Genomic DNA, 14,517 nt, shown 5'->3' on the forward strand with positions numbered 1-14,517 from the left:
TCCAAGCGAATAAATTAAACGTACCTAATGTGCTTTCAAGGTAGCTTTTCCATATCTTTAAAGTTCTGTATAAAAACTTTTTTTAAAGATTTGATTTCTAAGCTCTATACCCAATGTGGGGCTCGAACTCACAATCTCAAGATCAAGAGCAGCATGCTCTTCTGGCTGAGCCAGTCAGGCACCACTAACGTTCTACATAAAATTAGGGAAAAAAAATTTCTTAATTATTTTAAGGAGAGAGAGAGAGCGTGAGTGGGGGAGAGGGGCAGAGGGAGTGAGAGAAAGAGATCTTAAGCGGGCTCCATGCTCAGTGCAGAGCCTGAGTTGGGGCTCGAACCTACAAAGCTGGGATCATGACTTGAGTGACTGAACCACCCAGACAATGCCACCCAGTGTGTGGTACTTGTTGCAACAGTCCCAACTGACCAAGACACCATGTGAGGAAGCTGCTAGCCTCCTGGGGGAAGGGAGACCACATGGGGCAAAGACAAGCTATCCCAGCTGAGGACCATTAGACCAAACAGCCTTCCACCTGCCCAATATGTGACTGAGGCCATAGGGCCTGAGTGAGACCATCGCTAAGCTGCCAAGTGACAAGAGATCGGCCAACCCAGCAAAGACCAGAAGAACCTCCAACTGACCCACAGTATCACCAACATCGGAAATGAAGCCCAAGCCTTACAATGGCTTGTTACATAGCAACTGATACACACGTATTATAAAAGTTGATATTTTAAAATAAAATAATACTGGGATGCCTGGGTGGCTCAGTCAATTTAAGCATCTAACTCTTGATTTCGGATCAGGTCACAATCTCGCAGTTGTGAGATTGAGCGTGTCACGTCAGGCTCTGTGCTGACAGCTCAGAATCTGCTTGGGATTCTCTCTCTCTCTCTCTCTCTCTCTCCTCCCTGCCACTCCCCTCTCTCTTTCTTTCTCAAAATAAATATAAAAAAATTTATAGATATAAAATAAAATAATAAAATAATACTCACTTTTAATGTATCTTACACAATCTAAGTACGATACCGATTTGACACCTATCATCCATTTTAAAAATACATTTTAAAACTTGAAAATTTCACATCATTTCTTCTTTCTTATATCTGTTTTCCTGATCCCTGGTCGCTCTAATATACTACTCTACAATAAAAATATCTATATAAATGTATTTTTCATGGGGGGCTCAGTCAGTTAAGCATCCAACTTCAGCTCAGGTCATGATCTCATGGTTTGTGAGTTCTAGCCCCAGGTTGGAGACCAAGCTGACAGCTAACAGCCTGGAGCCTGCTTCAGATTCTATGTCTCCCCTCTCTCTGCCCCTCCCCAACTTGTGCTCTGTCTCTCTCTCAAAAATAAACAAAAAAAATTTTTTTAATAAAAAAATAAAAGTTTTGGCATTTCCTAGGGCACCTGGGTGGCTCAGTTAGGCGTACAGCTTTGACTCAGGTCATGATCTCATGGTTTGTAGTTTCAAGCCCCATGTCAGGGTGTGTGCTGACAGCTCAGAGCCTGGAGCCTGCTTCAGATTCTGTGTCTCCTTCACTCTGTTCCTCCCTCAATTCATGCCCTGTCTCTCAAAAATAAATAAACATTAAAAAAATTATTTTAAGTTTTGGCATTTCCTATGATCAGAAAGCTCCAACTATTTATTTAAAAATCACTTTCGGATTGAGTTAGGATTACAATTGTTACTGGTGCAATCAACCAATATGAAAAAATAGATATTAAGTGTAAAAGGTAACATTTCACTGGAAATAATCTCTTAATGACATGGGAGTCTTTGGTTATTTCCCTCAATTAGTTCATGTTTCCAGAAGGGATCCTAGTTTTAGCTACATATAGACTTCACAATTCTGCTTTACATTTTTATAGATGAAAGCACAGAAAAAGCAAATTGAAACCACCTGACTTGCAAAAGGATTCGCTTCCTGGTCAGTAGAGTCATTTGCTTTCTCAACACACAGTTTTTCTGTGTCCATTTGATGTCCAAGAGGTTCCTACTCCCAAGCGAGATCTACAATGGATGACAATCATCTCTTTCACAAAGAGGGAGAGGATTCTAAGAAGGGCGGAAGAAAACTTACACTTCCCTCACAGGCACATTCCCAGGCAGATGAAGGTGAGGAGAGAGATTTGAAGGTGGGATTCCCCTTAAATTATCTGCATTTTGAACCCGCTGCAAAGTCAATTTTGGCTCAAGCATCGTTGCTCTGCGGAGTCAGTTTCATCTTCCTCTCACCAGTGACGAGAACCTTCCTGAGACTTGGAGTTTATTGAAAATCTACCAGTAGGGGGCGCCCGGGTGGCTCATTCGGTTAAGCATTGGACTTCAGCTCAGGTAATGATTTCATGGTTCACCGGTTCAAGCCCTACCCGGGCTTTGTGCTGACAATTTAGAATCTGGAGCTTGTTTCAGATTCTGTGTCCTGGCCCCCCCGCCCCTCCCCTACTTGCTCTCTGTCGAAAATGAATAAACATTAAAAATTTTAAGGAGGGAGGGAGGAAGGAAGGGAGGAAGGGAGGGAGGGAGGGAGGGAGGGAGGGAGGGAGGGAGGGAGGGAGGAAGGAAGGAAGGAAGGAAGGAAGGAAGGAAGGAAGGAAGGAAGGAAGGAAGGAAGGAAATCCACCAGTCATTGTCCCTTTCTTTGTTCTACAAATATCTTTCTTTTTCCATAATGGATTTTAGTAAGACATCAGGATTTGTTTCAAGCATAAATTTCATTCCAACCATGTATCCCTACCTTGACTTACTCTGATTATTTTTGCAAAAAAAAAAAAAAAAGAAAAGAAAGAAAAACATCTATAAACCCTTATTTTTGTTCCCAAAGGCCATTTTTCTTCATGAGGGATAAGAAGGCATTGGGAAGAGGAATGAAATGCCCAAACATGTCTGTGCTATGAAATTGACTGTATCACTACTGGAAAAGCTCCTCCCTCATTTAAATCTGGAGTCAAAACAAGAAGTAACATGGTGGAGTGAGGATAAAATCCCTAGAGTTCTGAAAGCGAGACTTTGCATCACATTAAGTACCCAAATCCTATCGCCTAATGGCCAAACGGTCCTGTGAACCTGAGCGTGTACAGGAGGAAGTGCAGGACACGGGGAGATGGTCCAGCCTGGGTCCACCAGGAGATCCAGCCCAAAGATTTAATACAAATGCAGGTGAAAATGCCAGTCTCCACGGCAAAGCCATAGGCATTTCTACTGCAAAGTGAAGACACCAGACAGGAAAGTGGATCTTGACAACTCACCAGAAGCCAAGCAGATAAGCAGTATGGCCCCTACAATGTAAAATGTACATCAAAATCTTCCAGATGCATATACACACACCCAAAGCTATTTCTATGACTGTACTCTAATAAGTGCACAAAGAATATGTGACACATTCACAGTATTTTTTAAAATAATAAAAATTAGAATCCTCAATGACCATCAGCAGGGAATTGAATATACAAATTATGGTAAATCACAGTCCATCCATTAAAATGGATTACTCTGTAGCAATGACTCAGAGTGATGTAAAATTTTTATTGTCTTAGGAAAATGGCCACAATCTGTGGGTAAAACTCAGGTTAATAAAAAATACATGTGTGTGTTAATAAAATAGTATGAACCCATTTTGTAAGTGTGTGTGTGTTTGCACACACATGCACACCCATGCAGGTATTCAAGGAGCCAGTCAGGAAGGACATGAGCCAAAACATTAACACCTTGATTGAAAGCAAACCAACCATTTATGTCTAAAGCACAAAGCAATGACACCAGGCACAGAACGCCAACACAGAACTGAGGACAACAGAACATAGGATGCTTTGTTTAAGATGAAGACACAGAACTCAGAAACCAACAAGCTCTTGGGATGGGCTCAGGTGGCTTCCAGGGAAATAGACCAAGTCCCGAAGCCAAAGAAAATGCGGTTGGTGCTCAGAAATGCTGTGAGGGTCCCACTGGTGAAAATCTGATGTTGGTGTGACCTGGATGTGCAACATGTTGAAAGGGAAAATGGCATTCTTTTCTATGCATTATATTGTAGGGTGGCTCCTGATTTTTAAAATCTTAAGGACTCTGGAGTTAGATTTTTTTAAAAAGTATTGGGGCATCTGAGTGGCTCAGCTGGTTAAACACTGACTCTTGATTTTGACTCGGGTCATATCTCAGGGTTTGTGTCTTTGTGTCCTTGCTGACAGTGTGGAGCCTGCTTCCCTTTCTCTCCTTCTCTGCCGCTCCCCAACTTACTCTCTCTCTCTCAAAATAAATAAGTAAACTTAAAAAAAAATAGGGACACCTGGGTGGCTTAGTACAGTGCGTTAAGCGTCTGACTTTGGCTCAGGTCATGATCTCGTGGTTCATGAGTTCAAGCCCCGCATTGGACTCTGTCCTGGCAGCTCAGAGCCTGGAGCCTGTTTCAGATTCTCCCCCTCTCTCTGCCGCTCCCCAGCTCAGTCTCTGTCTCAAAAATAAACTATAAAAAATAAATAAATAAAAATAAAAATAAAAACAATGTCCCCAACCAAAACCAACAAAATCCAGCTCACGAACTTCGAGTGAAGGAGTTCAAAAGGTACAAATTTCCAGTTATAAAATGAGTAAGTCCTGGGGAAGTAGCATACATACATCATGGTGACTATAGTTAAAATGCCATATTGCATATTTTAAGGTATCTAGAAGGGTGGATCTTGAAGGCTCTCAGCACAAGAAAAACAATTTATAACTATGTTCTGTGACAGATATTAACTATACTACTGCGGTGGTCATTTTGCAATATATACAAATGCCAAATCATTACGCTGCACACCTGAAATATTATAGGCCAATTATACTTCAAGTTGAAAAAATTAAAAAACACAAAAAATTTTTAATTTTTAAATGTTATTTTATTTGTTTTCAGAGAGAGAAAGACAGAGAGTGAGTGGGGGAGGAGCAGACAGTGAGGGAGACACAGAATCCGAAGCAGGCTCCAGGCTCTGAGCCGTGAGCACAAAGCCTGATGCGGGGCTCAAACTCATGAACCATGAGATCATGACCTGAGCCCAAGTCAGATGCTTAACCAACTGAGTCACCCAGGTGCCCCCACCACAAAAAAAAATTTTTTAAAGTCACAAAAGCACAAAAAGCTCTATCTACCAAGTCAGCTTTCCCTTGATGATCATGATAGTTATTGAGAGAGAGAGAGAGAAAGAGTATTCCCAGGAATCTCCTCTTTTCTGCCAATAGTCTGCACCCATCCTCCCGTCCAAAAAGGCACAGGACTGTCCAGATACTTTTCATTATTTTTATTGTTTGACAGGCATTTACAACGTTCCATTCGTAGACCTAAAAACATAAAAATAGACCTTCTTTCAGCTTATAAAAGAAATATATAAGAACTTTTGACATAGACACGTCATGACCTTATGTACAAGAGACAATGGCATCCGCTCTAAGCACCAGACTTTCTAGCATCTTCAGACAGAACCGCTGCACTGGGACTCATAAGTGTGACTACCAGAAGCCTCTGCTTCAGTTTTCCATCTGGACACAATCGAACTAGAGGTGATATGGAACAGTGCAGTGGTACAAAGGGTATAGAAACCATTCGAAAGCTTTTTAAGAAAATCAGAAGATATAGCAAAAATTTAATAGAATAAAACTTTCAAAAGATCAAGCTCAAAGCCCTGGAAACCCGAAAGGGGAGGGATAGAGGGGGTGGAAAAGCGCGCAAAGCAAGCAGGGGCACACGAGCATGATGTTCTGAACTCTCTATTGTCTGGAAATATAAAGTCATAACTGATTTTTATAAAATATAATTCCTAAAGCTACTATAAAATTCAGGTCTTTAAAGTACCTACTGATGTGTCAAACACCAAATAGATATTTTCCCCAAAAAAGAAAGTTTTCATATTATTTAAACCCTTCTTAGGAAGTGGACATTGTGAAATGGGAGGGGGGAAAAAAAGCTATAAACCGTTTTAAAAGAATCGAAAGTGCTTTAACTTGTTTTTGCTCTTGCTATTTGGAAACCTGTTTAGAACGTTAGATGTGTAGCATGTTTACCCTGTTTGGTTGGCATGTAGAAAGTACTAAACACAAGACAGATTTTCGAAGGGGCTGTTTTGTTAAGGGGTTTGGTGTGGACCGTCAGGGAAGGGATGGGTAATCTATGGATGAAGATGCAACTTTGATGGGAAAACCGATGATCACCATGGCAACCCCTTGAGAAGGAGCCTCCCCTCCCTCGCCACATGCAACAGACATAACACACTGCCCATTCGGGTATCAGGTCTAATTCAAGCTCCCATCTCAAATAGAGATTCAAACATTCAAAAAAAAAAAAAAAAAAAAAAGCAATCTGTTTCTTTAAAAGTTTCTCCTAAGCATCTTGTTGGCCTTTCATATATAAATATAAAATTACCGTGCCTCACTCTCTCTGTAAAAGGTAAAATCCTCAGTTTTTTAGACCCAGAGTTACACTAACACTGTAAAATTCTTATCTGTTTGTGCCTCTGCATCTCAGGTAAAATACAAAAAATAGTGGTATTTTTTTTCTTTTCTTCAAGTGATAAATTTGGATCTCTTCTCAAAGAATTTGGCATCTTTATAATTCTCTGCAAAACTAGAACTTCCAAACACTGACACTGAGTAAGACCAGCCATGGACCGAAACAGAAGAGAGAGAGAAGAAAAACAAAAACAAAAAAAACCCACAAAAACAAAGAAAACCAGCTCATCATAACATACATCTCCACCGTCTCCTCACACATTCTTAAGATACACAGATATTCTCGGACATTTAAGAGGGGAAGGAGTAAGAACATTGTAAACTGTACAGTTGCGTTGTTGTGTTTTTGTTGGAAGGTGGTTTCCCCAACTAAGAGATGGTTCCTGGACTGATTTCAGATAGAGTGACTTTTATTACTATTGTTTTTTTGTGCTATCCCTTCAACTAATCTGTTGTAACATACTTAAACGCCTGGCTTAATTCTCTTTCCAGTGCTATAGAATCTTTTTTCTTTTTTTTTTTTTTTTTTTTACTTTTTAATTCTTCTGGCCCTGATTAGTTGAGAATAAATAAAAGCCCTTAGGAATATACAGAAGATAGGACTCGAGCTTACTTGGGATTCTGAACAATTCTTTCTGATGTCATGAGAGATGACGAAGTTGGGCGGCTACATGGCTTTGCAACAAAGTCAAGCTGCCAAAACCGTGTGTGCAAGACTGCCACCGAAGGGGACATTCTCCTCCTGGAGGGGACAGGAGGGGGCAGAGTGAGGGCGGAGCGTGGGGGGCGGGGGAGTATCTACACACACTCTCTAGGGGGAAAGTGACAGTCAGATCTCAGTGTTCAGTTTCCTGGAGGGGGCAAAGTCTTCACGCCTAACCCAGATGACTTCCTCGCTGGGGCCCTCCAGGCCTCCATTGATGCCCGACAGGGCGGCTTGCTTCTTGAGCTGCGTCATGCGGGACGCGTGACTATCCAGGGTTTTGCGGCCTCTCTCGCGCTGACTGATGGACGCAGCCTGAAGCTGCTCCCGCAGGTCTGTGTCCACCGCGGCGCCCTTCACGGACTCACAGAACTCATCATCGTCACTGAGGATGTCTGTCTCCTTGATGTCGTCTTGCTCCTCGTACTGAGCAAGATCAAACTGTTCCTCTACCCATCGGTCAGTGTCCCCGCCACCGGGGGGCTGCTGGGACTCTTTCTCCGGGCTGCTGGCCGAGATGGCATCAGAGTCAATGGTAAACCTGTTTCGAGCCAGGCGCCGCCTCCTTCTGCCAAGAGACTTGCTTGGGGCAGACACTGCACACACACACAAAAATATAAAAAGAAAACCCCCACATGCTTTACATGCGATGAAAATCCAGACAGCAAAGAAAAGAAAAAGAAATGCTAAATGGTATTTATTTAGTGCCTTGATGACATTCGGGGCTTAAAGTCCAGATTTCACCAGTCTGCCTTAGAGTCTTTATTTTGGACAGATGTCTGGACTTGGAGGATGTCATAGCAACAGCCCGAAGGGCGGAGGGAACAGAGAGACATAGGGGCTGTTGGTTACGGGGAAATGGGGATTCACCTCCCTCTGAAACAATCCATTTCTCTACCCTGGGCTGCACTCATGTAGACCACTGACCCTGGGATGAGTCAGTGCCCTCAACCCTGATGATGTCCCATGGTGCAGTGCTCTGTCCTAGGGTCATTTAGCTGGGATGGGTCTTTAGTAAGGGGAGGGGGTGCTTTTAGGGTTCCACTGGCTTCGTAGAAGTCACCATGATACATCAAGGAGGCACAAGTTCTGGTCCAAGTTATACTGCTCTCCGGGAAACCAAATGTCCCATTTCTGGAGGATCTGCAGTGAATTAAGGGCATGGCGTCCCTCACGCAGAGCCTCCAGGAGAGTGGCTCTCAGAGATAGCAAGTCTCCAGTTTCGGCCCAGCCCTCTTTTCTGACAAAGTCCCACAGGAACTGTGAGGCTGAGCAGATATGAGATTTAGTTCCTCTTGACTACATTCTGTGTGCCACCAATTTCTCTCCTACGAATCCATTAAAATATCAGTGCCCGAGTGGAATGAGAAATAAATAGTATATGACACCCATATAAATAGTATATGCCACTGATCCTCGAAGCGTCGTATAAAGTGACTCACCATTAAGAAAAAACACATCTTTGAATTCATTTGTTCAACCTACTGCCCTCTAGGAAGCCAGACTTTTCAAAACACACAAGACGCCACTCAACCAAGTGAACGAACACTCCCACCACACGCTCACACACAGAAAACACACACACAAGGAACACCGCTGCCTGGTCCCTGCTAGCCAAGTGGCTGTGGCATTAGACACGAGAAGGTGGAATGCAACATGGGTTCCTGGTGGAGGGGAAGAGCCTAAACCCCTATTAGGAGCCACGTTCCCGGAACGTAAGCCCTAAAAACCATTAAACTGCTTTCGGTGTAAGAAGGAAGATGGCTATTCCCAATTACTGCTGAACGTAGCCGTGACTCCAAACACAGCAGGTACGGGGACAGTTGAGTCAGACGATGGCCTAACTTGGCCTCCCGTTCAGGCCACCCTCTGCCTCAGATCCCTATGTTTCCATCACCATTCTAACAGCTGAAAACATGGAATGAACGGACATCACTCTTGACCATGGAGGGGAATCAAAAAAAGGTTTCCAGGGAAAAAATGGGAAAAAGAGGGGGAAAAAACACTACTTCTACTCCACTGGGTAAAAGCAAAAATTCCTGTTCAGTTTTATCCCAACGTCACCATAGCAGAACCTGGCTCTCGCCAATCACCATATTGGAACTACCTCAATTCAAAATTGGGCTACTGGAAATATTTTTGCCAATGGTCTACATTGCTAAAGTAAGGGGTAAAGTGTGTTAATGTCTGCATTTTTGAAATATGTCAAAAATATGATGAGTTGATGGATGATAGATGGGTGGATATGTGATAATGAAAATACAAAAAAAAACCCCAACTAATCCTAATTATAGAGTAGATGGTAGGTTCTGTATGTATATAATTCTATCAGCTGTTCTATATGTCTGAAACTTTTCATACAAAAATCTTGCAACAAGAAAAAATTTAATTGGGTGATCGGCAGACATAAAGTACTTTCAGACTGAGTACTGAGGCAAGATCCTTTTCAATCAGAACAGAGAAACTACCTGGGTATTTATGACGACGTATAATGAAGCATGAGTATTTATCCTTTGTTAAAAAGATACTTTATAACCTGGACAGTTATGTTATACAGGGTTCGGGGAGACCATCTCTGATTTGAGTATTCCCAATTCATTGTTAAGACTTGTGACCAGCTCGGGCTGGCTGACCCACTCAAGCAGCATCTTTAAATCACCTAATGCGTTGGGGCGCCTGGGTGGCTTAGTCGGTTAAGCGTCCGACTTTCGCTTGGGTCATGATCTCGCGGTTCGTGGGTTCGAGCCCTGCGTCGGGCTCTGTGCTGACTGCCAGCTCGGAGCCTGGAGCCTGTTTCAGTCTGTGACTCCCTCTCTCTCTGACCCTCCCCTGCCCACACTGTCTCTCTCTCTCCTAGAAATAAATAAAAAAATATTAAAAAAAAAAAAACCTTATAAATCACCTAATGTGAAGATGCTGATGATAGTGAAGAGTTTCAAAAGCAGAATGATAAAAACTTTCTTCTGCTAACTATGAACCGTCAGGCAGAAAATCTTCCAACCAGCCAAAGCCAACAGGCTGATGTCGAGGGTTTCTCTTGGTTTTCAGGATGGTGTACCTGTGGATTGGTTTTCTTTCCAAAGGGGGCTCAGCAGGAAAACTTCTGAGTGTCCTACAGACTAAAAGTGCTTAGTTTTAAAATAAATGCAGCTCTGAATTTAGGTTCATTGATTAACAACTGAAACCTAGTCAAGGACGGGCAGGTTTCCTGAGGTTGGTGCATGTATTCTCAATCCTAATTTAAACATTCCCTGGCAAGTGAAAGGATGAGGTGAGACAATGCAAAGGAGAAACACTCTACTGTGAGCTATGAAGGGATCTGCAAAGCTTTCTTAACATGAGGACTCCGTGAGAAACTGTGGATACAGAGGTATGCAAGAGGTATCGTCAGATACTTCGAGAACCCAACAGAACACGAGGTGTTCACTGCACTAGGTTTTCAATAGACATTTATCAATTGATTGGAGAATAGATTCAAGATAACTAACGCCCAACATTAGTTAAATGTAAGGTGCTTTAAGAACATAACATCTCATGTCAAGCTATGTAGGCTAGGTATACAAAAACCTCCAACCACTCACAATTCTATCTATGCCTCTTCAACACAATCGTGAATAGACAGAACGGTAACCCAGACAAAGGTCAGAGCCTTCTTGGCAAATGCAAAGGAAGTCTCTCTTACTGGAAAATTCCCTGCAGACCTTGGAGCCACCTCTTAAGAAAGGAATGATAAAGGTGTTAATATCTTGATGTCATTAATACCTATGTTATGAAAATATCTTTCTTCCTAGATATATTTACTGCTACTTATAGATGGTAGTATAGATCTTCCTTCCTCACTGCTCCAAGGTGATGATTCCAGTCCTAAAAGAATATTTACTCTGGGACTATTTAAACTCTAGATTCCTCTCTACCAATAGCAGCTCAAGGCTTCCCCCAAACGAACACTGAAAAGCTAAAAATCAAGCTGCAGGCACAAGGCAAGGGTAAACATCTGATGTGTCATCTGGTCTACCAAACATGGCATCCTTATTGAGAACAGGCATTGCTGTTGTTTTCAAATTACAGAGCCACCGTGTTCTCAGAATGGTGGGCCGTGACCTTGCAGAGGCATGACACACTGCTTTTTGCTAGACAAAGCGGGCTGTCATGCAAAGCAGTGACTCTCATTACACAAGCAGGCCGAGAGAGCCCCTCCAGAAAGAGAACGCGCTCACTTCCTGGGTTGGCGAAAGAGAGAGGAGTCCCCAGCCAAAAAGGAAGAGGGCAGCAAAGGGAAGCTGGAGGGAGGGCAAGAGGCGTAAATGAAGGGTGGATCCCCAGGGAGCTGCCGGGAAGGAGGCAAGGGCAAGGAACCTCACACCAGGAAAGAGCTGTCTTCCAACATTAGCCCCCCACAAGGCCACATCTAATTCTTGCTCAACAAAAATGTCAAGCTCACTGGAGTTCTACAGTGGGGTCAGGGTGACGGGGATCTTGAACGTCTGAATCCCCACAGTACCTGCCCTGCTCATGGCTGGCCTGGCCCCTTTGAGCGCACACAATCTTTTTCCTCCAAAAGGTACATAGTGCTGGGATGAGGGAAGGCTTTCCGTTTTGAGGAGCTGTCTTCTGTGCTTATCACGCAAGATTGAGTGCACAGCCTTCAGGAAATCTTTCCGGCTCTCTGGAGAGCTATGAAAAGAAAGAAGATTTACAGGCGTTAGGGGAAAAAGTACTTAACACACGGGGATCTTCTAATGTTATCGGGGGCAGCCTAACAAATTCCCTGAGGACCAAAGGTCAAAGAGGCCACAACTCCAATTTCTACGCTGAGCCACGTTTTCCTCGCTGGTGATAGAGAACACATACTTCTTTCCCTTTACGCTTTGTGATTCATCTCCTGCAGCTAATGTGGGACAGGCAACCCATTAATGAATGGATGGATGAATACATTTTTCCTGCACTGAGAAGCTGTCAGAACCTGCTTTTGATACTTAAGGCCTTTCATTCCAAACCGTTTTTTAGAGGCAAATGAACCCCAGGACTCTCAGCTCGGCAGAGCACCCAAAGACAGACATCCCAACGTCCTTAGTTTCCTTTAGAGTTGGCCTTAGGTTAAGCATCAGCTACTCTCATGACACATTTCAACAAGTCAATATTTTTTTAAAGAATTTTTTTAGTATTTATTTTTGAGAGAGAGACAGAGCATGAACGGGGAAAGGACACAGAGAGAGGGAGACACAGAATCTGAAGCAAGCTGAGCTGTCAGCACGGAGCCCGATGTGGGGCTCGATCCCACAAACTGCGAGATCATGACCTGAGCTGAGGTCAGATACTTAACCGACTGAGCCACCCAGGCGCCCCACAACAAGTCAATATTAAAGCTACAATTGTAAAGAACTGCAAAATCTTCCCAAGTCCTAATTCCCACAATAAAAAAAAGTTCTTCCTAGATAAGAGTAATTTTTCTAATTAGGTTGTCAATATTTCTACCCTGGGGCAAGGGGTACCTCGTACTCCTTATTTATGATGAATATGGCATCTAGGGGCGGCCTCACCCGATCCTATGGACTTTACCAACGAAATTATGATGATAAAGATGGCGATCAAACCACGTGTGGAATATTTGAAAAATCGTTCAATTCTAGTCCCAACAGCTTCCTACATTCTGCCCTTGCTGATTCCTGTCACCCAGCATGGAGAGGTGATATGGAAACACAAACCTTTGGCTTGAAGTCAAACCTACCCGAGTCTGAACTCACTGTTCACTTGCTATAGTATTTTAGGCAAAGTACCCTCTGTGAGCCTTGGCTCCCCATACATAAAACAGAGTAACAGAACCTCAGTCTGGCTAAATGGGATAATGCATGTAGTGGGCACCCGAGTGGCTCGGTTGGTTAAGCGTCTGACTCTTGGTTTCGGCTTAGGTCATAATCTCACGGTTCATGAGGTGGAGCCCCAAGTCAGGCTCTGCAGTGAGAGCACAGCACCTTCTTGGGATTACGTCTCCCTTTCAGCCCCTCCCCTGATTGGTCACTCTCTCTCCAAATAAATAAACAAATACATAGATAAATAAAAAAATAAAGAAGAAGAAATTAAGTTAGTGAGATTATTGTCTATGTTCTGATAAGATCAGTTTAATTTGTCCAATCGGTGGTATTTAATGTGTAAGAAAAAGTGTGTGGCATCTAGGGATATAGAGGCCGATGGGCAGAGCCCAGCGGGGATCTAGGGGACACCAGGAGGTCACGGCCCTTCCCTCTGGGCTGCACAGTCTATGTCTCATGGCCCCAGGCTCACCTGCAGCACAGGTGGAAGACCCTCTCCGGCCTCCCTTCAGACTCAGACTTTACGTGGACGATTTCGCACACGGCATTTGCTTCTGCATCTGGATACGTTAAAAACAAGAATGCATTAGCATCTGGTTCCAAGAGACATGTTTGCATTTTCACAAAAGCATCTTCTACGCCTTGGTGTACGATTAAACAGGGCAGAGCCTCCCAAGACCGAAGGTACTTCACCGCCATCCGGTCAGCTCAGAGAGACAAAGTGAAAGCTTAATGGGTATTAAGAAAAAGAACGCTTGGAAAATTTCCAGTTGCTACAATGTCCCGCTAGATGGTCTAAAAGGGCAGTCAGTCAATCATAGGGATTAAAGAGCTACCCCTTTAGATGCACAGCCTCTTTGGCTGAACTATTTCCATTAAGTGAGTAGTTCTTTGGGCAACAGTTGGATTAGACAGAACCCAAGAGTCCAGTGTAGAGTCCAGCAGGCCAGTGCAATCAGGATGAAGGTCCTCATGTCCACGAGTCTTCCTTCCCTGTGAGTGACCAGGCCTATGCCCTGGACAAGCAGGTCCTAGAAACAGATGGGCCTTCTCTTTCTCAGTACCCCCAGGGTGCCCACTCTGAGGGAAGCAAAGCTGGGATGCCGAGAAGGTGGGGGACGGCTGTACTTCAAAGTCATTTCTAAGCTTTGCAGTGATTGCAGTATCATGTCCTTTGATGTCATAAATAGTGTTTGTGGAAGGAACAATTACTGCACACATCAAAAGTGCACATTGTGCGGTCTCAGCCTTGCCCAGGGTGGTACAGGGCTCTGGGCACAAACCCTCATTGTACCCACGTGATTCAACCCCAACCAGGACTCCTCGGCAAAAATGTTCACGAATCTTCCCAAACGAAGATAAAAATCAAGAAACTGCGTGTTCTGATTTCTCAGAGCCACTGGAATGGATCTCATAACGAGAAGCTGGTTGGCTAGTCTTTTTAACTCGGTTAAATAAGCTTTTATCTTGATCACCTTAAACGGGATTTGAATGAAAAGCAGAGTCAGAATGGAAAGGCACAT

The 14,517-nt window shown here is 43.5% G+C and overlaps 1 protein-coding gene across 7 annotated transcripts in view; it reads right to left on the bottom strand.

The window, feature by feature from the left end:
• Nucleotides 1-5,262: 5,262 nt before the first annotated feature.
• Nucleotides 5,263-14,517, bottom strand: part of TIAM1 (TIAM Rac1 associated GEF 1) — a 394,669-nt gene continuing 385,414 nt past the window's right edge. For all 7 annotated transcript variants that reach the window (XM_039229055.1, XM_039229039.1, XM_039229048.1 and 4 more), the window contains 3 exons: nt 13,467-13,554; nt 11,686-11,858; nt 5,263-7,780 (listed from right to left, as the gene is read on the bottom strand). In XM_039229055.1, the coding sequence (XP_039084986.1) occupies nt 7,311-7,780; nt 11,686-11,858; nt 13,467-13,554 (731 nt within the window). In that variant the 3' untranslated portion in view covers nt 5,263-7,310. The remainder of the gene's footprint in view (nt 7,781-11,685; nt 11,859-13,466; nt 13,555-14,517) is intronic.

Source organism: Hyaena hyaena, unplaced genomic scaffold, assembly GCF_003009895.1.
Source record: "Hyaena hyaena isolate Hyena2069 unplaced genomic scaffold, ASM300989v1 scaffold_2, whole genome shotgun sequence".
Lineage (NCBI taxonomy): Eukaryota > Metazoa > Chordata > Mammalia > Carnivora > Hyaenidae > Hyaena > Hyaena hyaena.